Source organism: Orbicella faveolata, unplaced genomic scaffold (genome assembly GCF_042242905.1).
Source record: "Orbicella faveolata isolate gen_17 unplaced genomic scaffold, um_ofav_v1 contig_26, whole genome shotgun sequence".
Classification (NCBI taxonomy): domain Eukaryota; kingdom Metazoa; phylum Cnidaria; class Anthozoa; order Scleractinia; family Merulinidae; genus Orbicella; species Orbicella faveolata.
This window is the reverse complement of record NW_028301554.1, coordinates 8877380-8897500: the sequence shown is the minus strand read 5'-3', so window position 1 is coordinate 8897500 and position 20121 is coordinate 8877380. Positions and strand designations below refer to the sequence as shown.

At 47.6% G+C, this 20121-nt stretch overlaps 3 protein-coding genes and 3 pseudogenes across 3 annotated transcripts in view; 3 read left to right on the top strand and 3 right to left on the bottom strand.

The window, feature by feature from the left end:
* Window positions 1–1757, top strand: part of LOC149108043 (uncharacterized) — a 4569-nt gene extending 2812 nt beyond the window's left edge. The window contains exons 3-4 of the mRNA XM_089296176.1: window positions 1–213; window positions 1714–1757. The exon at window positions 1–213 is cut by the window's left edge and continues 15 nt beyond it. Coding sequence (XP_089152302.1) covers window positions 1–213; window positions 1714–1757 — 257 coding nt within the window. The remainder of the gene's footprint in view (window positions 214–1713) is intronic.
* A 2429-nt stretch (window positions 1758–4186) lies between these two features.
* On the top strand, window positions 4187–6924 carry LOC149108042 (uncharacterized; annotated as a pseudogene).
* Window positions 6925–10112: 3188 nt separating this feature from the next.
* LOC149108041 (uncharacterized) lies at window positions 10113–10583 on the bottom strand. Its single transcript, XM_089296175.1, has one exon. It carries the CDS (start codon window positions 10581–10583, stop codon window positions 10164–10166), a length of 420 nt encoding a protein of 139 aa, XP_089152301.1. The 3' UTR covers window positions 10113–10163.
* A 930-nt stretch (window positions 10584–11513) lies between these two features.
* LOC149108040 (uncharacterized) lies at window positions 11514–12231 on the bottom strand. Its single transcript, XM_089295604.1, has one exon. The coding sequence runs from the start codon at window positions 12216–12218 to the stop codon at window positions 11739–11741; it is 480 nt and encodes a 159-aa protein (XP_089151730.1). The 5' UTR covers window positions 12219–12231; the 3' UTR covers window positions 11514–11738.
* Window positions 12232–13190: 959 nt separating this feature from the next.
* LOC149108039 (uncharacterized) lies at window positions 13191–14791 on the bottom strand (annotated as a pseudogene).
* Window positions 14792–18473: 3682 nt separating this feature from the next.
* Window positions 18474–19453, top strand: LOC149108038 (uncharacterized; annotated as a pseudogene).
* The last annotated feature ends 668 nt before the right edge of the window (window positions 19454–20121 follow it).

The following is a 20121-nucleotide window of genomic DNA, read 5'->3' as shown; positions in this document are numbered from 1 at the left end:
TTTCAGGTGCTGCGGTGAGAGTAGAGCCAGGTAGTCAAGTGCCATGTTCAGCCACAGGATCCCCTCCCATATACATAGCATTGCTACGGAACTTTACAGTGGTGATGAACACAACAAACATTACAAGCATTAAATTACACCAGGAAGGTAACTACACCTGTGTGGCCACCAACAAGTATGGAACTGATGTGAAGCACTTCGTAATAAAAGGAGGTGAGAAAATAAGATATTTTGAAATTAACCTCATGCAGACGGTTGCAAAGGAGGGGAGGGAGGTACCAATCATGCATCACGCTGAATTTTTCTATCAAATCACGCGTCACGGGCAATTTTTTCACCAACCACGCATCACGTGAAAAGAAGTAACTGCGTCGCCAATTTTATCTTCTCGACCCTAAAAACGTCGTTAAAAATATAACTCTGCCGAGTCACCCGCAGAAATGCATCGGAAAATATTCCAAACATTTTACCCCGAAAATTCCAATTATCGGCCAAAATAGAAGTAGTGACTGTACGGCAGACTGGGAGATTTGGTCTGCACTCGGTAGACTCTTGGGTAATCGATCAGGCTCGGACAAGCGTGAAAAAGAAAAAAAAAATGGCGAGCAAAGTGAGCCCAGCAGGGTGGGATTTTACCTCTCCAGACCTCTCCAGAACTTTCTCAGGTACCTCTGCCCGCATGTTATTTCCTTCCCCTATAAGACAATCGGAAGCCTGTTTACAAGTTGAGTTGGCAGAGATGTTGTATACGAATTCAGAAGACATCTACTGCACCTTTGCTATTCTTTGATAAACTAAACGTTCTAAGAGCGTTTACTCGGGTTTCGTACCACTGTATCAAATCGTACTTTACGAAAACGCGTATTGGACACAATAAAAACAAATTCAAGAATCAGGATATTTTAGCACAAGAGTTCCGCTTAGATATTTACTATTCAAGTTGCTTCGTTGAGTATCCTCCTCATCCTATCGGAAGTTGTGAGTTTAAACCACTTTGGTTCAAGAATCAAGCACAGCTGTCTACGCATTAATGGAGAACTTGTTTGCAAAGAATTTTCCAGGTCTTTTTACAACTTATGGCGATTACAATGTACATGCTAGCAGAAATTGTACGAAGTTCGTTTACTGGTCGTTTGCGATCCGAGTGAATTTTGCATCTTTGCCATGTTGCGATCTTAAACCCTTTTCAAGAGTCTCATCTCCTTTGGAGGGCGAATAGATAAGCAAGCTCCTTCGCGAAAACAACAGTCCTAGGACAAGGCGCAAATTGCATTGCACTTAATTTGCGTAAACTTTCAAGTTATGTTTTTTGCGGATAACTTCCGAGAATTTGCGACCCTTGACACAGTTTGTGAAGAAATATTCAAGTTACATATTTTTATTGAGTCAAGGCAGGAGTACTTTTAAAAAGGAACTCATTTATAAGGGAAGATGCGGCATTCTGTTTTGCTATTTATTTTGGTTTCATACTCGTCTAGTCCATGTCACGCAACATGTTTTTTTTATGCCGAGAACGGCGCCTATCTATAAACCTAGCGCACAAAAGACTGTAATGAAAAAGACTGTAATCGCGGTCGTGCATGCGGCCAGAAATCACTGAATCACTGAGTCACTTGTCTGGATTAATTTGGCCACTCACGTAGCGTTTATTTCAAACTATTCAAATGCTATGGTGTCAAATTAATCAATTAAACTTTGCTATATTTGATTCAGTGAATAAAGTTGGGGCGAAAAACAGCCAGCCCGGTAACAGGTAAGAAGAGCAGAGGAGGAGCTCAGGGGATGGTGGAGGGCCGACGAAATTAAAGAAAGTAAAGTACGCTTCTAAGGCTAAACAGCTATCACGATCGGCGCTGGCAGAAAAAGGAGAGAGGTTTAGCAGAGCACGCGAATTTAAAGCTTGCTCTGCGTGTGGTGTCTAGCCCATTATCGGCTATCTACCTCTGCAGCTTGTACCGTAAGATAAGATAAGGCCCCGCCCTAGCACAAAACCCATTATCGCGCAAGTCAAAAATGGGCCATATTTAGTAGTCAGACACAGTTTTCTTAAAGAATTGGCGATTGCTAAGACTGCTGAATATATTTGAACTACTAGTGAAATAACTGGCTAAACTATCGTCAATGCAGATTTTCCTTAGGACTTGGCAAGAGCATTGGTTCGTCAATAATCCCGCACAATGAATGAGTTGCCAGTAATCGGATACCCGTGTTTGCGCAAAGAACTCTGGGATCGTCAGGGGGCAAACATTGCAAGTCGCTAGAAGGAAATGTATGGCGAAAAGTTGTTTCGACGCCCAAAAACATGGTTTTGGCGAGAGATCAACGCTTTTTCGCCGTTGTTTTATCGCAAATGGGTTTTGGCAATGTTGATATATGGAAAATGTAAGTTTTTGTTAGAATAACCGTGAAATAAGTGATAAAATTTACCGATAAACTCCCTTTTGCTTGCGTGAGGTTTATTCTGAAATATATTGAAGAGAATATTAAAAATTCCAATACACGTCTGATCTCGAAAGGCTACCCGGAGCAAATGGTAGAAAAGACCCTCCGAGAAGTTAAATATAAAGACAGAAAAGAAGCTGTAAAACAGAAATCGAAAATTGCAGAAGGAACTACTACCCTTGGTGTCCGGCAATTTCACTCAACCGTCAATACCAAACTTTGGAAAGCATAATCACGCACAAATGGCACTTTTAAATACAAATACTCGGAGATATATTCAAGGAACCACCCTTGATCTGTTATAAAAAAGGAAAATCACTGAAATACGTGCTTGTAAAAGCAAAACAAAGGTTTTGAGCAACACAATAGCCATACAGCATGAGTCGCGCGGACTCATTTGTCATTAAATCAACCCCAGGCAGTACAATGATCGCCACCGGGCTTATTTCCAGTATTATTTGTATGACAGAGCTTTCAAAAAAGCCAAAAGTAGCCTGTACACAACTTAAAAGGCTTTACTGGGTTATTTCCTCTCCATTTATACCTAATTAATTTTGTAATATTATCAGACCATTACGCGATGTAAATTTCACACCTCACGCAAGCAACGGAGTTTATCGGTAGATTTTGTCACATATTTAACGGTTATTCAAACAAAAACTTACATATTCCACATATCGATATTGCCCAAATCCATTCGCAATAAAAACGACTGCGGAAAAGGGTTGGTCTCTCTCAAAAATCGTTTTCTTGTACCTCGAAACAACTTTTCGCCATACATTTCCTTCTAGCGACTTGCAATGTCTGCCCCCTGACGATCCCAGAGTTCTTTGCGCAAACACAGGTATCCGATTACTGGCAACTCATCCATTCCCCGCACAATCGAAGGTTTAATTTTCCCGCACAATTTGCCTCCAAAATCACACGTTATTTTTTTTTCCCTACACCCTACTAGAAAAGCCAACTAAACTTGGAGGTAAGATATTTAATTCAAGTTACCGAAAGTCTTATCTTTACAACTTTAGGGATCGACACATTTTGCGCGGTGCAAGAAACAAGTCGCATGTTTTAAATGAGCTACGAGTCCAAAAACGTTTTCGTATTTAGCTCGTTTTATTGCAATATGATTTGTTTTACTGCAGTGTTCTAAATAATAACAGCAGTAGCCACATGCCGTCATTGACTGCCTGTTTTTTTGTCAGTGTTTTCGTAGTTTGAACTCATACCACGATCAGCTCAGTTGTTATCCCACGAGAACGTTTCGAGCGTGAACTTTGCTTACCTGGCTGGCCTTGAAGCAATATAATTCGTGGACCGACCCTTTCAGAAAATGATCGACATCTTTGTATGTGAGATGAACGTATAAGGCGCGATTCTTGTTAAAACGTTCTTCGCAAAACACCGCATTCTGTCACGAAGAGCGAGCAATGTCGCGTTTCTCATCCCCAGTTTCCACGGTCTACGCATAGAACGCCTGGGACAATGACCCCCCTTTTGGCAACAAATACGCCTGCATTTTAAGATTCGGGCTTTCCTACGGAAGCGCGAGTAACAGGCATTTATATTTGTGTCAAAGCTTCACCCCTGCAAGTCCTCTTGTAGAACAGGGATTTCAAACTGTAAAAAGAAAGTAGCAGGAGGAAATTATAAAGTAGCCGGAGCACTATCTCGTCACGTTAACGGTGGCCTTGTGTGGTAGGGTGCTGAAGAGGAGCACCTCACTTTTGCACAACTGAATGGGGTGTTCCCCTAGAAAATTTGGAAAATCAGATTAGTAGTATGGTGGGAGTCAAACAAATACCGTTTCGCAGAGGGAGCTTTATTTCACCTTATCGCAGCCCCCACCGTCAAGTCCAGCCCTCACATGCTCGGACCGGTTGAACCTGGGGGCTGCGAAACGGTGAAATTCAGCTCCCTCTTTGAAACAGTATTTGTTTGACTCCCGCTATACTACTCACAACAAAGGAGAGCCACCGATTAGAAACAAGCGAGCCCGCTGTTATACCACCCGAGCCGCGATGTCTCGAGCGCCAAACAAGTGCGCGTGGCTGATGCGGGGCCGGAAAGAAAGCTGCGGGAAGCGTTGTTACGGGGTGTATTGCGGGCAGCACAACTACCAGCTGAAGGAAGGAATGAAAACGCCAGAGCCGTGTAGAGGTTGCGGAGTCGGCCTTCTGTGCGACTACCGTCTCTGCAGCCCCTGCGGCGGGAACGCGCTTAAACAGCGGCTTATTCGCAAGCGCGTAAAAGCAAAGGAAATTTTTGAACGTGTTCTGCTCGAGCTGAAAGAAACACATCAGTTAGAGAAATGAAACCTTGGGTTATAACACAAGGAACTATGGCTTCCAACAACCGAAGGTACGAAGAAAGACTGGAAGAAGAACTCGCAAAAATAGATCCAGCGACATTGCAGTATTTGGATCAACTTCTTGCAGAAAACGCGCCAGCGGTAAGAAAGGTTGTCCAGAACGTGCTGGATGAACCAATTTCTCAAGAAACGAAGGCGCATCTGCAAAAGCCACTTCTTCCGAAGCCTTACCAGCCAAGAGCCCCTCCGCCCCTCCGCGCCAAAGAAAGTCGAGAAAAGCGCAAGAGCTTCTGAGGGAGTACGACCCCTTTCCTGCACGGAAAATCCGAACAGTGACAGACTACCAGAAGTAGATTCTGGATCTGTTCGATGACGCAGAGAAAGAAGGGGAAGAGAGTACAGGCCGGCGTTTCATTCGATGGCGCTTCATCAAAGGTCTGGGGAGAAACCTAACACCAGACTTTATGTCGAGGCTTCGTGAAAGAGTAAGCACGTCGTTCTATCTGAGGCACGTTTTCGCGTACCAGTTGCGCAACATTGAGGATGGAACTGTGATCGTGTACTACTCGAACCCAAAGGGCTCACAGTGGTTCAACAAACTGGAAGACGCGGGAGAATGGCTTAGCCGCCAGGAAGAACTGCGTCTCGACCTTGAAAGAGTTGAAAGGCCCAACAGGAAGTGGGTTTTTGAAAACTTTTTCAACGTCGACCTGAAGGTTGTGCTTGACAGGCAGCCCTTGGTGGGAACAGGGTCTTTGCCTGACTGGCTGCGCAACCTTCGCCATAGCCGGGCGATGGTGGCGTTGGACGTGTATAACGACAACCTGTGCCTATGGCGGTGCATCGCTGTGCACCGAGGGGCGCGCACAGACCGCTGCACAAAAGAAGCCCGAAGTCTCGCCCAGAGTTTCTACAAACTAAAGACCATTCCAGAAAACTTCTCAAAAACGTCTCTCGACGAGTTGGAGAAGGTCGAAGCCCATCTGAATGACGGCTCGCACGTCTCATCTTGGCTTGGAATTCGTGCCTACGAGCCTGAGCGTCTTGAAGACGGCGAAGTGGTTTGGCACCTCAGAATAAACCCGAACCCCAAACCCAAAAACATTTTGACGATAGGTGTCTACGAAGGCTACGCTTTCTTGATAAAAGACATCGCGAAGCTGGCGAAAACCTATGCATGCACCCATTGTGGACAGAGATTCACAAAAACCTGCAATCTGGAACGCCACCGTCAAACCTGCAGCGCGGGCAAAACGGTAATCTTTTGCCCGGGGACAAAAGTGGAAGCCTCGCAGACAGCATTCGAGAAAGTGATGTACCCAAACACCTCATATTCGAAACAAGCGCTGTTGTGGCTGAAGCGAGAAGCGAAGCGCCGGGGCATCCACATCCACCACGCAATGTGCGGGCACGGGGGCGAGAGATGGCTTCCTCGAGAAGGTGGGAAAATGAGGTCTTCTCCTGTCGACGAGTACCACCACGAAACGAGGACGGTATTCCAATACCACGGCTGCCCCTTCCACGGATGCCCAAAATGTTATCCTAACCGACGGGAGGTAATAACAAACGGTAAAACAGCCGAACAACTGTACCAAGCCACCGTGAACCGTACCGCATTTCTGCGAAAGAACGGCTGCAAAGTAATAGAGGCCTGGGCTTGCAAAGTTGGGTTTCTTAAATGGGAACTCCCGAGGAAGCAAACGAAAACTTACCCGCATGCGATCTTGTACGATTTCGAGGCGTATGGCGACAAAAATTATCGGAAAGAGCCAACAGGCGCGTTAACAATAGAAAACGCGCACGTGCCGATCTCCGTGAGCGTCGGGGACACTCGTGAAAGAGAGCCTACCCACATCTGCGAAAGAAACCCCGCGGAGCTGGTCCGCAAGTTCCTGATAGAGCTGGCGAGACGGGAGAAAAACATCCAGGACCGGGTGATAGCGGAGTTTGTGCCAGAAGACATGCACCTGCTGACAAAAGACCAGAAGTAAAAAAATTATGAATGGTGCAACCAGGTTCCTGTCGTGGGGTTCAACTCAGGATCGTACGACCTGAATCTGATCAAAAACCACTTCGTCACCACTCTCGCCGAAGTATCAAAAAAAGTCAAAGTGGCCAAGAAGGGGAACAAAATCATGTTCTTGCTCACCTTGGGGGCCCGTTTCCTTGATATCATCAACTATCTGAGCCCGGGGACGAGCTACGACAAATGGGTGAGAGCCTACGGATGCAAGGCAGTGAAATCCTGGTTCCCCTACGAATGGTTTGACACCCCCGAAAAGCTTGATTACCAGGGGCTCCCAAAATACGAGGACTGGTATTCGAAGCTAAAGGGCGAATACGTTCTCACGCGGGATGAATGGGAGGGATGCCAGCGATTGTTCAAGGAAAAGGGGATGCGGACCTTCGCAGACTGGCTGCGTTACTACAACAATCTTGATGTGGCTCTCGGCCTCGAGGCGCTGGAAAAGATGAAAAGCTTCTACACCGAGAGAGGAATCGACATTCTGAAAGACGCGGTGAGCCTGCCAGGGGTGAGTTTGCATTATTTGCTCCGAGGGGCAATCGAGCGCGGCGCAGACCTTTACAGCCCAAGCAAAGAGACTTACGAAATGCTCAAAGGGGCGGTTGTTGGCGGACCGAGCCTGGTTTTCAGAAACGGCACGAGGCCGGTGTGACACGGATAAGGTCGCATCAGTTCGAAGAACCGCGTCTTTGCAAAAATATTCTCGGTTTCGACGCCAGTGCTCTCTATCTCTCGACCATGCTCAGAGAAATGCCTTGCGGGAAGGAGAAGGTCGTGCACTACGACGATGACCTCCAAGCGGAGGCGGCCGAAGTTCTGATTCGCCGGTTGAAAGCCGGGTCGTTGGGTTTCGCCGAAGTTCGCATAGAGATCCCAGAGCGTTTGCGGCCAATGTTCGAGGAGATGTGCCCTTTCTTTTACAACAAAAGGGTTCCTGCCGAAGCTGTGCCGAAACATATGGAAGACTACTTGGCAAGAACAGGCAGACAGCGTGGAGACGGGAGAAAGCTTGTGGGGGCGCTGTCCGCAGAACAGCTGCTGGTGTACGCCCCTCTGCTGTTGTGGTACGTGAACCACGGGGCGGTTGTCACGAAAGTTTCCAGAACAATCGACTACGAGCCGGGCAAGATCTTTACCTGGTTCGTGGAGCAGGTGACGGAGGCGCGCCGGACAGGAGACGCGGACAGAAGCAAGGCGCTGCTCGCCGAAGCGTTCAAACTGCTCGGAAACAGCGCGTACGGGAAGTTGATTGAAGCGCTGGAGCGGCAAACGAACGTGATATACACGAAAGACGAGAAGGTTGTCGACAGAGCGCTGCGGAGCGCGTATTTCGAAGACCTCGACGAGATCGGGCAGGCCTACGAGCTGGAAAGCCGTAAGCCTCGGATTACGATCAGACGGCCGTTCCAGATCGGAATCGCTGTCTATCAGCTGGCGAAGCTGCGGATGCTGGAATTCTACTACAACTTTCTCGACAAGTACATTGACAGAAGAGATTTCGAGCTCATCCAGATGGACACGGACAGCAACTACATGGCAATCTCGGGCGAGCGGCTCGAAGACATTGTCCGGCCGGAGTTGAAAGCGGAATTTGAGGCTGCCTTGGGACAAGTGGAGCGGCCGGACCCCAGGCCTCTTCAAACTTGAGTTCGAGGGCAGCCGGATGATCGCGCTCAGCTCGAAGTGCTATTTCGCCGATGATGGAGAGGGGGACGAAAAAAAGAAGTTTAGCACGAAGGGGATGTCGAAAACGCAGAACAAGCCGACATGGCAGCGGTTCGAGGAAGCGTTGGAAGGCGGCAAAGATATGGCGAACAACAGAAGTTTCAGGATGCGGGACGGGCAGATGGTCACTTACGAGCAGCAGAAGCTGGGGCTGAGCGCTTATTACGACAAGCGGTGGGTGCTGCCCGACGGGATTAACACCGAACCGATCGAGTTTCACATTTAGTTCACGTCAGCCGGAGGAAGAGTAGTGTTTGGAGGGACAACGAGCAGCTCTTCACGCACGAAGCCGCGCTTTGGCCCGTCGCGCAGATAGTAGAGAACGGGCTGATCCGGTTTGATGAAAGACCTTTCAATGCCGTAAACTTTCAAAGACCAGATTGGATCCGTGGCTCTCTTTACACCGGCTTCAAGCTCGCCGGACTGGTAAAGATAACGAACTTGGATAAGAGGGGGGAGTATTTTTTCGCGTTTTCCGACAGGCCTCGAGTAAGGTGTCGAAGGCCTTGCATAAACAGATTTTTCTTTGATGGCAACGGCGGGTTTCTTGCCGATAAGGCTTGTGACCTCGTTGTTCAAAGCTGAAACAACTTCTGGAAGTCTTTTCACCCAGGCAGTGGACCGCTTGCCCTCAGGGAGTAGCATCTCCACGGCGTACTGGTGGCCGAACAAGCGCTCCGCAAGGGTGCGGTTGAAACGTTCAACAATGGCCTGGTCACGGTGAATGTCAACGCGCCCGCGCCGGATAAAGATTTTGTGCTTGTCCATCTTTTTTGTGACAGCGCCCATGAACTCGCGCCCGGGGTCAACCTGCAGCATTTCAAGCCATTTGAGAGGCGAACGCTTGTAAATCTTCTGAAAGGCCAGGGCGACCTCATCAGAATTTTTTCGAAGTCAGGGGTTCGGCCTCTTTGTAGCGGCTGGCCACGTCGACAACGGTCAACGCGTATTTGAAAACTTTGCGGCCGCGAGGGAGCTTCTCGTGCGCAGAAAAAGAAGGTCCGCCTGATGGATATTGTTGGATGTGGGAACGTCGAATTTCGGCCGAGGAATTCGCTTCGGCGCGGGGAGGAATATCTGCCAGAGCGCTTGCCTGATCAGCCACTTTTTTGCGGTTTCTTCAGGTACCTTGACGGCCTCGGCTAATTTTTTGATCGCGACGATTCCTTTCCAGTAACACCCGGGGCCGTAGTATATCTTCATGAGTTTGGCGTTCATATAAATAAGGCGTAAAAAGGTTTAAAGTCACCACACCGAGAGCCGAAAGTCTCAGCAATCTGCAGCTGTGTTTTCTTTCAACTTTTCCGCGGCTTGTTTAAAGAAGCTTATCATTTCATCCGCGTAAGTGTCATCCTTTAAATTTTCGAAGAACTCAATTTCTTTGCCTTTGACAATCTTATCAAAGTTTTCCGAAATGTACTCCATTGATTTTGGAGCGCATTTAATAAAAAGTTGATTAAACTCAGGTAATTCCAATAATTTATGCATACCCCACCAAGTTTCTTTGAAATTTTCGAAATTTTCGTAACCCAAAAGTTCATTTGCTTTTGGGTTTACTTTCAATAAGGATGCGTAACAAGCCTTCTGCAAAGAGTCCATGGTATACAATGATCTTTTTTTTCTTCAACACGAAAAATATTCTGCCCAGAGAGCGCCGAAAATTTAAAGGAACCGGAAGGCCGCGTAGCCCAGCGCTAGTGCCCCGGCGCCCACGAACGCGAGTTCACCTTTTTTCTGCTGCCCGCTTGGCTGATAGAAATCTGAGAACTTGGGCTCTTTGGGGGGTACCATTCGTTCGTCAGGATGCGCCTGGTTGTAGAGTTTGAAGGCGTAGTCCGTGTTGGTAAAGTTCTGCTTGGCCTGCTCCTTTGTTTGCGCGTTAGTCGCGATCCAGTCGAGAGGTTGTGTTCGGTCTCGCGTGTATTTGGCGTAAGCCGCTTGGTACGCCTCGAGAGCTTTGTCGTGGCGCTTCTTTTCTTCAAGCGCGGCTTTGCCACCCTCGCCAAGCGCCCTCGCCAGATAATTGCCGCCGATGAAAGCCGTGGCGTTCAACACGGCCCCGCCAATCACGATGCTCGTCATTGTATATATTGCGAGATCTATTTTTAATTGTTCTCGTATGGCGGTGGCGGGGGTTCGTAGGGAGGAGGCGCAGGGCATTTTTCAGATAATGGGAACTCCTCAGTGTCAAGATCCTCAAAACGGAGTCTTGACCCTCACTATCAAGATCTTCAAAAACGGAGTCTTGATCCTCAGAGTCGAAGTCTTCGCGGGTGACAATCTTAACCGCCCAAACAAAATCCATTGCATCAACAGTATAAGACATAATATTGTATAGAAAATATGACAAAGCAACAGTTTGAGGGCTTTGACGGAGAAATAAGAACTCGGCATCGCGCTATAATATATTTTTTTTCTAAACGCTGTTTGGAAGAATTTTCTGGTCCTCGAGGTACTTTTTGAGCACAATGCTTCCAGCCATGACGGCGTGGAACTTCACGTAATTCACAAAGCTGCTGCTGGGATCGGAAGTGAAATTCTCTTTCACAACCTTTTTTGCGGCCCAGCCGATGCCCGCGGCTAATCCCGTGAGAGTTGAGGCGTCAATGACGTTCTTGACAAGCTTGTTGTCGGACATGGTGCGTTCGATATAAGAAAAGAACGAAAGTTTAAAACAAAATTAATCTGTCTTTCCCGCTTGCTCTTTTATTTCAATTTTGCTGCCTTTCTGGGAGTTCCAGGCAAAAACTTTGTTTTGGTGATTCCGCACACAGCACACTTCACTTTTAGCAGTCGCCGGTTGCTTTTTGTAGCAACAATTTTCGCTGTTCCTCGGACGTTCGGCGTCACTCGCCCGTCTTTCACGCAGTAGACTTCCATCTGAGTATATTTTCAAAGCTTTTCTCCAAACTGTGTTAATTTAATCTGTCTTCCCCGCGTCCTTTTCTGCGCACTTGTCACACAACACCTCCTCTTCTTCTACTTCTTCTCTTCTTATTATTTCTGATAATATTCTTCTTACTTCTTCTTGTATTTTTCTTTGTCTTTTTCTTTCTTCTGCGCCCTTATCGGCAAACATTTCGTTGGAAAGCTGCACCACCTTTCCGACAGCTTTTGCGGTAAATTGGAGCCAAAATATCCCAATTCCTCCAATTGCGGCTGCATGGATGAGAGTATCCGCAATGGTTTGGTCCGACATCGTGGATATACATTGCACGCAAATGTTCAAAGCATTTTTTAAAATCCTTTTGGCCGTGTCGCGCGAGCAGGTTCTGGCTCAACACGCGCGGGCTCCGGCGTTTTGAATTTGTCGAATGCGGGCTTGGCCATTGCCTTGAGCTCTTCCCGTTTGTAATAAATCCCGAGCAGTGAAACGTCTATGCCGCCAATAGCAATCCATTGGTTGGCGCTGAGACCGCTGCTCTTTGGGCTTTCGCCTTCTCTAGTCGGGGCGGGCTCAGGGGGCTCTTTGGCGGCATTCGCCTTATTTTCCCCGAGAGCCCTATAAGCCTCGGCATCTTTCTTATGTTGTTCCCGTGCCTGCCGCGTTTTTTCAGATGTCGCTTTGCCAGCGGCCACACGCTTCGGATTTTTTACGCGCTGCGTGGTTGGAGTTAGAGTTGTCGCTTGCTGTGTGATATCCGCCGCAGGTGCTGCCTGGGTCTCGACCTGAGGCGCCGTGACGGCAGGCGCGCTCTCGGATTGTTCGGTTGACATTCTGAAGCGAACCGTATTCTAAGCAAATGAAAAAAGTTTAATTGTTAACAATTTGACAGCAAGCCCTCAGCAGTTGTTAACGAATGCTGGCCAGTTATTCTGCAGTTGCTGAGCCGGGTACTTCATCAACGCCCTCAAGCAGATAGCCGTGTTCATCACGAGAAGGGTGGATCTTCTCCGGCAACTGTGGACTAAAATCAACATGTTTTGTGGTGATGAACACAGCGTTGGCCGCAGCAAGAAACCGGCCGCACTTCAAAGCAAGGTTGCCGGCCAGATTGGAGAGCTCTTTGTTCAAGATATAGTCGTTTCTGAGTTCTTTTTGGTAAGCGTCGATGTCTTTGATTTTGACGGTCATTCCGAATACTTTGGTTGCAAGAAAAATGAAGCTGTCGATCAGGCTTTCCGTTGTCTTTGAGCCCACGTACGTCTCGTAGTGTTTGGTGTATTTCTCGACCTCTTTGTCGCTCAGGCGCTTCACCTGCTCGTGGGTTAGCTGCACTCCGATTGCCTCTTTGGCTTCGCCTGTGGACACGAGCACGGCTAGCTGCTCGCGAAGAGCAGGAATGTCAGGTCCGGGGGCGGTTGGAACAAGGCCACCTGTGGGACTACTCGACGGCTCGGGCTTGGTTTGAAGAAGGTTCATAACTTCTGCTAACGCGACCTCTTTACCCATTGTGCAAGGCTATATACAGCTTTCATTTTTTATTCAAAACAACTTTACCCCGTACGGGTGGCGAAGCGAGAACACTAGATAAGAGAACTTTCGCTCTTTCAGCTTTGAAACCAGACCTTTGTACTCATCCGGGGAGAGTTCGCCGGCGTAATCATCGAAGATGGCTTTCGTTGTCCTGATCGAGGGGGTGTAAAAGAGGACGATCGCCGCCACGTTCTCCCGGAAGGAAGATGTTATGCCGGTCAACTTCTGGGTCAGCGCCCAAACGCTGATGCCCATATGTCGGGCAGAAAAGGCGAGATTCACCAGCTCGCCTGTACGCCCTTTCACATCTTTGGAGGCCGCGCAGTCGTCGAGGATTATGAGCGTGTTGGTGCCCTCGGAAAGCCATCTCACGAGCTTCAACCACTTTTCCACGTAGTGCTGTTCGCAGACTATCACATCCATTCTTGGATCGTTTTCGCCAAGCCGGTGGTAGGTCTTGTTGTGCGTGAAAGTCGGGCAGATGAGCACGATGTAGTCGAACTTTCCGCGGAAAGGGCCGTAGAGCTGGTCCACCACGAACCTCCATTTGCCTGAATTGGTCGGCCCCACGATGAGAGCGTTGAAGGGTATCTTGCTTGGGTCCATATTAATCCTGTACAGATTCCTGCTGTCTGTCCATAATGTTGAACTGTTGGTCGGCGATGACGAATACGTGGCAGTTCAAGTCGCCTGAGAATGCTTTCCTCTCGATTTCCAGCTGGACGTCGTCTGCACTGTTCACAATGCGCCTGCCCCTTCCGTGCATTTCTTTGTCCGCCATGGTGCGCATATCAATCAGAAGCCCGAAATTATCTCCAGTGTAAAACTTCGTCGCATCCATGTGCTCGGTTTTATTTTTTTCCTTCACGAAGAAGCGTTGGGCCTCTTCCCACATGTCCTTGCCTTCGACGCCGTTGTTGTAAATCATGTTGGGCGAGCCGTTGATCGTGACGCTGACTTTCGGCAGATCCGGGAAGACGTATTTTTCTGAATCTCTGGCGCCATTAGCATACGGCTCTATGAACAGCAGCAGGATGGCTTTTAGGGACCTTTTTTGGGCGTCGATTTTGATGTTCTTCCTCGTGTCGGGGTTTTTTTTCGAAGATCACCACTTTGGAACGCATCACGTGGTCATAAGCGAACTCTTTTCCGCTGGAGTAAACGCTGTACGCCTCGTCCTCCAGAGTCTTGCTGCGGATCATTTCGTGCTCGAGCTGGATGTTCGTCAGCTTGTATTTCAGCTGGGTTGTATCAGTGCCAATGACCACATGTTCAGCTCCAGCAAGGGTTACTTCGAATACGAGGTCGTTGTAAAGGGTCTGGGGGTAGAAAACGCCGTGATCAGTTAGGATCTGATGGTCAAGCCTGATCCGGTACTTGCTCCCGTACACCTCATTCAGCTTTTTTTCAGCGTCGACGCCCAAGTCTTTCTTGTCTCCCGCGTTTGAGCGGATCTTACATAGATCCTCGCTCTGAATCCCTTCGAGAATCCTGTTGTCTCGTTCTTCCTGCGAAAGGAAAAGGTCATCAAAGATTTTGTAGATGCCGTAGCCAACCGTGTCTTGCAGGGTAGTGCCTCCGAACTTCGCGTTCAGCCTGTCAACGAGCGCACGCGTGACGTTCTGGAGAAGGAAGTTGTTGGCGTGCCCTCCAGAAAGGTCGATGTTAAAGATAAGCGCTAGCGAGCCCGGCACCAGAACCTCGTTCACGTTCAGCTTGGGCACTGCAACATACAGCGTATCGCCGGGGTTGGCTTCAGTGCGGGAAAAGGTGATCCGCTTGACCGCGCGTTCGGCCTTCATGGCACGTAATGTTTTTTTGTTGTACGTTGCGCGAAGGTTCTCTGGAACTGACATTGTATAATACGCCGGCGATAATTTTCTAATTTAAAAAATAACAGGCTTAAATATATTGCCATGGCGGAAGGTGAAGGAACAAGCTTTGAAAACCCTGCTTATGACCCATACGGTTTGGGTGACGATGATGAAGGTAGAGATGCCAACGAAACGACTCCTTTCTTCCCAGAAAATTCGTCTACGCCACATGGTAAAGAAGAAGAAATTCCAATGCAGACAATGCAGCACGAAAAAAGCGGGTTGCCTGCAACTTGTTATGCTGAAACCTCTTTCACCGGGGCTCAGACCCTGAGTGAACAAGCGTGGGTTGCTACAAAAGATATCTACCCGGACATGAGCTCAAGCGAGCTTGAGGTTTCATACAGCTCGAAGGGGAAGCTCCAAGTCAAAATGTTTGGAGCTGGCAAAAAAACGTATGACCTGTTTACCAAAAACAGGAGAACGGGAAAAGATCAGATCAATCCAAACCTTTCAAAAGAAATAAAATATGCTATCGAGCCTTCCAAATACGAGAAGGTTCAACAAACTGTATACGAAAAACGAAAAGAGCTCAAAGAGAAGCAATACGAGGCTTCGCAGAAAGAAAAAAATAAAAAGGAAATGGATGAAATAAGAGAAGCCATGAAAAAGAAACAACAACAGATCGAAGCTCTTGAAAATGAAGAAGGTTCACAAGAGGAAATTGACAAACTGAAAAGAGAATTGGGAAGTCTTGAAACACAACATCAAAAGGTAAGAAGCGCTTATGAGGGAAGTGTTCAAGCGGCAGAAGATAGATCAATGTTGGAGGAAGATATTCAGGTGCTGGATGATTCGCAAGCGGTAGATGTTGCAGAAAAAGAAAAAGAAGAAGCGAGCGAAGCTCTCAAATCGATACAGAAACGAAAAGAAGCACTTGAGCAGAGAAGGAAGTTTGAATTGGGGAAGTTGTTGGATAATGAAGAAACAGATTTTACCCCCAAACGGTAACAAGAAGCCGCAAAAAAGATTTCAGCTATTGATCAAGAAACAAAAAGACTGAACGAAGAAGAAAAAGAGTTGCAGACAATACTTGGTGCGAGAAATGAATACACGGAAAAAGAAATGAAACTTCTACAAATTGACAAAGAAGAACTGGAAAAGGCACAGAAAAAAGACCTTGAGATTATGAACGATAAAGACGCGGCGCCTTACGAAAAAGATGCGGCAGAAGAAAGAGTGGACTTGCGCGACAAAGAGATCCGTCGAGTTGATGCCCGGCTCGAAGAAATCGGGAGAGAAGCCGATAGGGAGAAGTCTCTTTGGTAAAGAGTGAAAGACATCTTCAAAAAATATGGGGTGACGCTAACTGCAATATTTATTGCTTCCGGGACCACAATCGGAGCTGTCATCGGTGTCCTCACCAGAGGTTTGAAAGCCACCGGTAAGGCTTTGGGAAATGGGCTAAAAGAGCTCGGCAAAAAACTCGCTTCCATATTGCCCGGGCTGATTGGCTCGATTGTGAGCTTTCTATTCAAAGCTGCGGGCCAAGTCGTCGGGTTTCTGGCCGAGCACACCTGGCTGCTTATTCTTGCCGTGGTGGCCTTTTTGTTAGAACAATTTCTTAAGAAGCAGCGTTAACTTATGGCCAAGCCATGAACAGCAACGCCGATAATCCAACTACACCGACAATTACCGCTGTTTTGTTAATTTCGTGTTGTGACGTTTTATCTGGAGCCTCGGGCTCAATTTTTTGCGCCTGTGCTTGTTGAGTTTCGGACGAAGCTGGTTTCCTTGATTCGGCTGTTGCAGCTTTGTGTATCGGGTTGGACGGGTGGCTGTTGGGTGGGTTAATTTTTGACGGGCCGCCTGCCATTAGTTTAAGCCCAACTTTTTTTGTGTCTGGATTTACCTCGTTGTTCACTCCCAGTTTCATCCCAGAGACCGCCTGTTTGAGCTTGTTGTTGTAACCAATCGTGCTTGCGGTGTTGATAATCATTTGTGCGGGCATGAGCCAGGCCATGGGGGCTACAGCGAGATTGAGCCTCACCTTCGCTTGATCCATCGCGAGCTGGTACCTTTGCACACTCGCGGCCAGGTCGGGCTGTGTGATCGTGCTTTCCATCAGCACCAGGAACTCGCTTTGGGTTTCTCTCCCTCGACCACCCGAGCCGAGAATGCTGCTGCGGACGTTGACTTGTGCGCCCAGGATGCAGTAAACGAAAGTCTCAATTGACTGGTTGATTCGCGCTAAGCCCGCCTGCGGCAAACCGGATGCTGTGTTTGGCGCGAACCAGTCCGATTGGGTATGAGAAGCGGCCCCCGGCTCGATGTAATAGATCAGGTTTCCTTGAATAGCTTTCCCGCCTTCATCGCTGAATTTGTTCCATCCCGGGTATAGGTAGTCAGTTTTCGACGCGCCGCTCGCGTAGACGTAAACGCTCCCCAGACCGTGGTTTGCCCCGTGCGTGTAGCGGAAATCACTCGAGGGGTCTATGCCGAACTCGCTGCATAACCTTTTGTATGAAGCAACGTCATAATGATTATTGAATTGGTTGAAAGGCGGGTCTCCACGCAAAGCGCTCGTGCTCTGAATTCCTCCTAGCTGGAACAAAATGCTCCTGACCGTGAAATACACGTGGAATTTGTAGAAAGCTCTTATCTGCAGGGGGAGATTCATCCCGCTGTCAAAGATTTCGCGAGAAACTCCGCACCCCTGTGTCGCGCAGAAAACCGCGAAGTTGAGCTGCTGCAGCCAATATTTCATGTCTGGCCCTCCTAACCAGTGTTTTGATTCGGCTGCAGAAGTGTGCCTGAGTTTGGTTTCTTGAAATATTTCTCTGAATTTTGTCGTGAAATATTGGTCAGGCGTGACGTAGATTTGGATTGCATCGTTAAATATTTCTTTAAGCTTGGCGCTTTGCCGTCGAAAGGTACCGCAGGGATGGGCAAAGAAATTTTTGAGTCAAGCGGCGACAATTGGTAAGGAAAACCCCCGCTGTCTCCCAAACCGAACGCTTGTTTCATTTCCTCGCTCCAATATTTTCTGTCTGAGCCGAAGACGCTTTGAAACGAGCCTTTGCTTTCTTTGAAAAACACCTCGGCGGTTACATTTTTTTTACGGTCGATCATTGCTTGTGAAATGAACCTGCTTTTGTCCGCTTTTGGAAAGCGGTTTAAAAAGTTTGTCCACGCCTTTTTCTTCGCGGCATCTTCTTTTTTCAAAAACTTGGGATCATCGAACCCGGGGTCTTGACCGATATCGTCCCACTAATTCGGCATTGTATTTGAACACAATTTTATTTGTTGAAGATAAAATGGTTGTTCTCACTACTGTCACGCAACAGAACGGGCAGACAATATATTTTGAAAAACCGATACCGAAAGTCCATTTCATGAAACTCATATCTTGCAGTTTGTACAACAGCTGGGACACTTTGAAAAAAGAAGGTTCGGCCTCCTTGGGAGATAAAAACAAAGACAAAGCTTTGTCAGTTAGTAAATTACCCCCAGGGCATTATAATTTAGAAAGAATGGCAAAAGAAATAGACGGTCTGTTCGATAAATATCATTATAGACAGTTGGAAACAGAAATAAACCAACCCGTTGGCCAGCTTGTAATCAAAAATTTTGGGGCAAAACCGATTGAACTTGATCGCGATTTAGCCAATTTGCTTGGTATTGGGCGAAAGTTGAATCTTATAACATTCGTAAAACGGTTTAGATATCCGATGACATATTTCATTCATTGTAATTTGATCGACACAGAACGGAATCTGTTCAATGGCAAAAGGTCAGATGTATTAGCCCTGTTTGATGTGAAAGGGAAGCCTTATGAAAAGGTGAGCTACCAGGGTTCTCCGCAACAGGTTTTGCGAGACTGCTCTACAGACGAGTTCATAAATAGCATCACTATTAGCGTCAAAGATGAAAACGGCGAACTCTTTGATTTCAAGAGCTTCCCTCTTCTTTTTGAATTAGAGTTAAATTAAATTTCTATATATACGCAATGTCTTCGGCGAATCTGTTGCCACCAAGCGCGCCGCCCGCCGACCCTCTTTATCCAGTGGTGGCGGAGCCTTCTCAAAATTTCCGCTTGCAGAAGTTCAACGAGATCTCCAACACTTTGGCCGGTGAGGTTCACCACTATCGTCTCGTTGCAAAAAAATACAAACGCGCGAGAAAGTTCGTTAATTGGGGCGCCGCCGGCTCCAGCGTTCTCTCGGCAGCGTTTTCCAGCGCAAGTTTTGGCTCCGCTCTGTCTGTGGTTGGCCTGCCGGCAGCCGTTCCTCTTGGCGGCGCTGGTGGATGCTTCGCTCTTGTTTCGTCGGGGCTGATAATCGCCAGCAAAAAACTCGATTCGAAAATAAAGAAACATCAAGAGATTACCACGTTCGCCATTGCCAAGCGGGATACCGTCAACAGACTGCTCTCAAACGCTTTGAACAACAACGAGGTGTCTTCCCACGAGTTCGACACTATCCTTTCAGAGTTTCAGCAGTACGACTTTCTGAAAGATCAGGTCCGAGCAAGGATACTTCGCAAACCATCAACGAGAAAGCTTCCTGATGTTGATGTTCAGAAACTGGAGAAAGACATCCGCGGCAGAGTTGAAGCGGAAATGATAAAAAAAAATCACGAACCCTCCCGCTTCGAACTAAGTTTTAGAAACAGACGGTTTCATTTGCATGTAATAAGAACATGATTGTCTGCTTCCACTTGGTTGCGTTTGTCGCCCACGAGTATTTCACTCCTGAGTGGTAAAAAGAGGCTCGTGATATAATGCGCGAGGTCGTCGCTGCTATGCTTGAGGCGGATGCTGAAGTTTTTCGCTAACGCTCCGCGCCATGAAGGAACCACTCATGCCAGTCGTAACCATCCCAGGAGCATACTTTCAAGAAATTCTTGTACTCAGGGGTGGCTTCTACGAGAGGTATTATCGGCGGGCTTAGCGTTGCTTTATGAACAGTTCCCTCCTTTTCGAAACAGGGGAAACAACACTCCTCGAAATAACAGTCCGGATATTCGAAACAAATAACCATCGACACAATCTGCTCCCTGTATTGACAGAAAGGCAGTTTTAAAATAGTCTCGTGTACCTTGTCCCACCCCATTTCCTTTTTTTTCGTTTATTTTTATCGCTATGTACTCCTTGAGAATCATCTCACGAAGCTCTGGAGGGAGATTTTGGATGGCCTCGGAAACTTCGCAGCTTTCTTCGTACCTTCGGTTGTTGGAAGCCATAGTTCCTTGTGTTATAACCCAAGGTTTCATTTCTCTAACTGATGTGTTTCTTTCAGCTCGAGCAGAACACGTTCAAAAATTTCCTTTGCTTTTACGCGCTTGCGAATAAGCCGCTGTTTAAGCGCGTTCCCGCCGCAGGGGCTGC

Excerpts from the sequence above, each read along its gene's own strand:
- LOC149108040 (XM_089295604.1), bottom strand. The coding sequence starts at position 12,218 with ATGTCAACCGAACAATCCGAGAGCGCGCCTGCCGTCACGGCGCCTCAG.
- LOC149108041 (XM_089296175.1), bottom strand. The coding sequence starts at position 10,583 with ATGACGAGCATCGTGATTGGCGGGGCCGTGTTGAACGCCACGGCTTTC.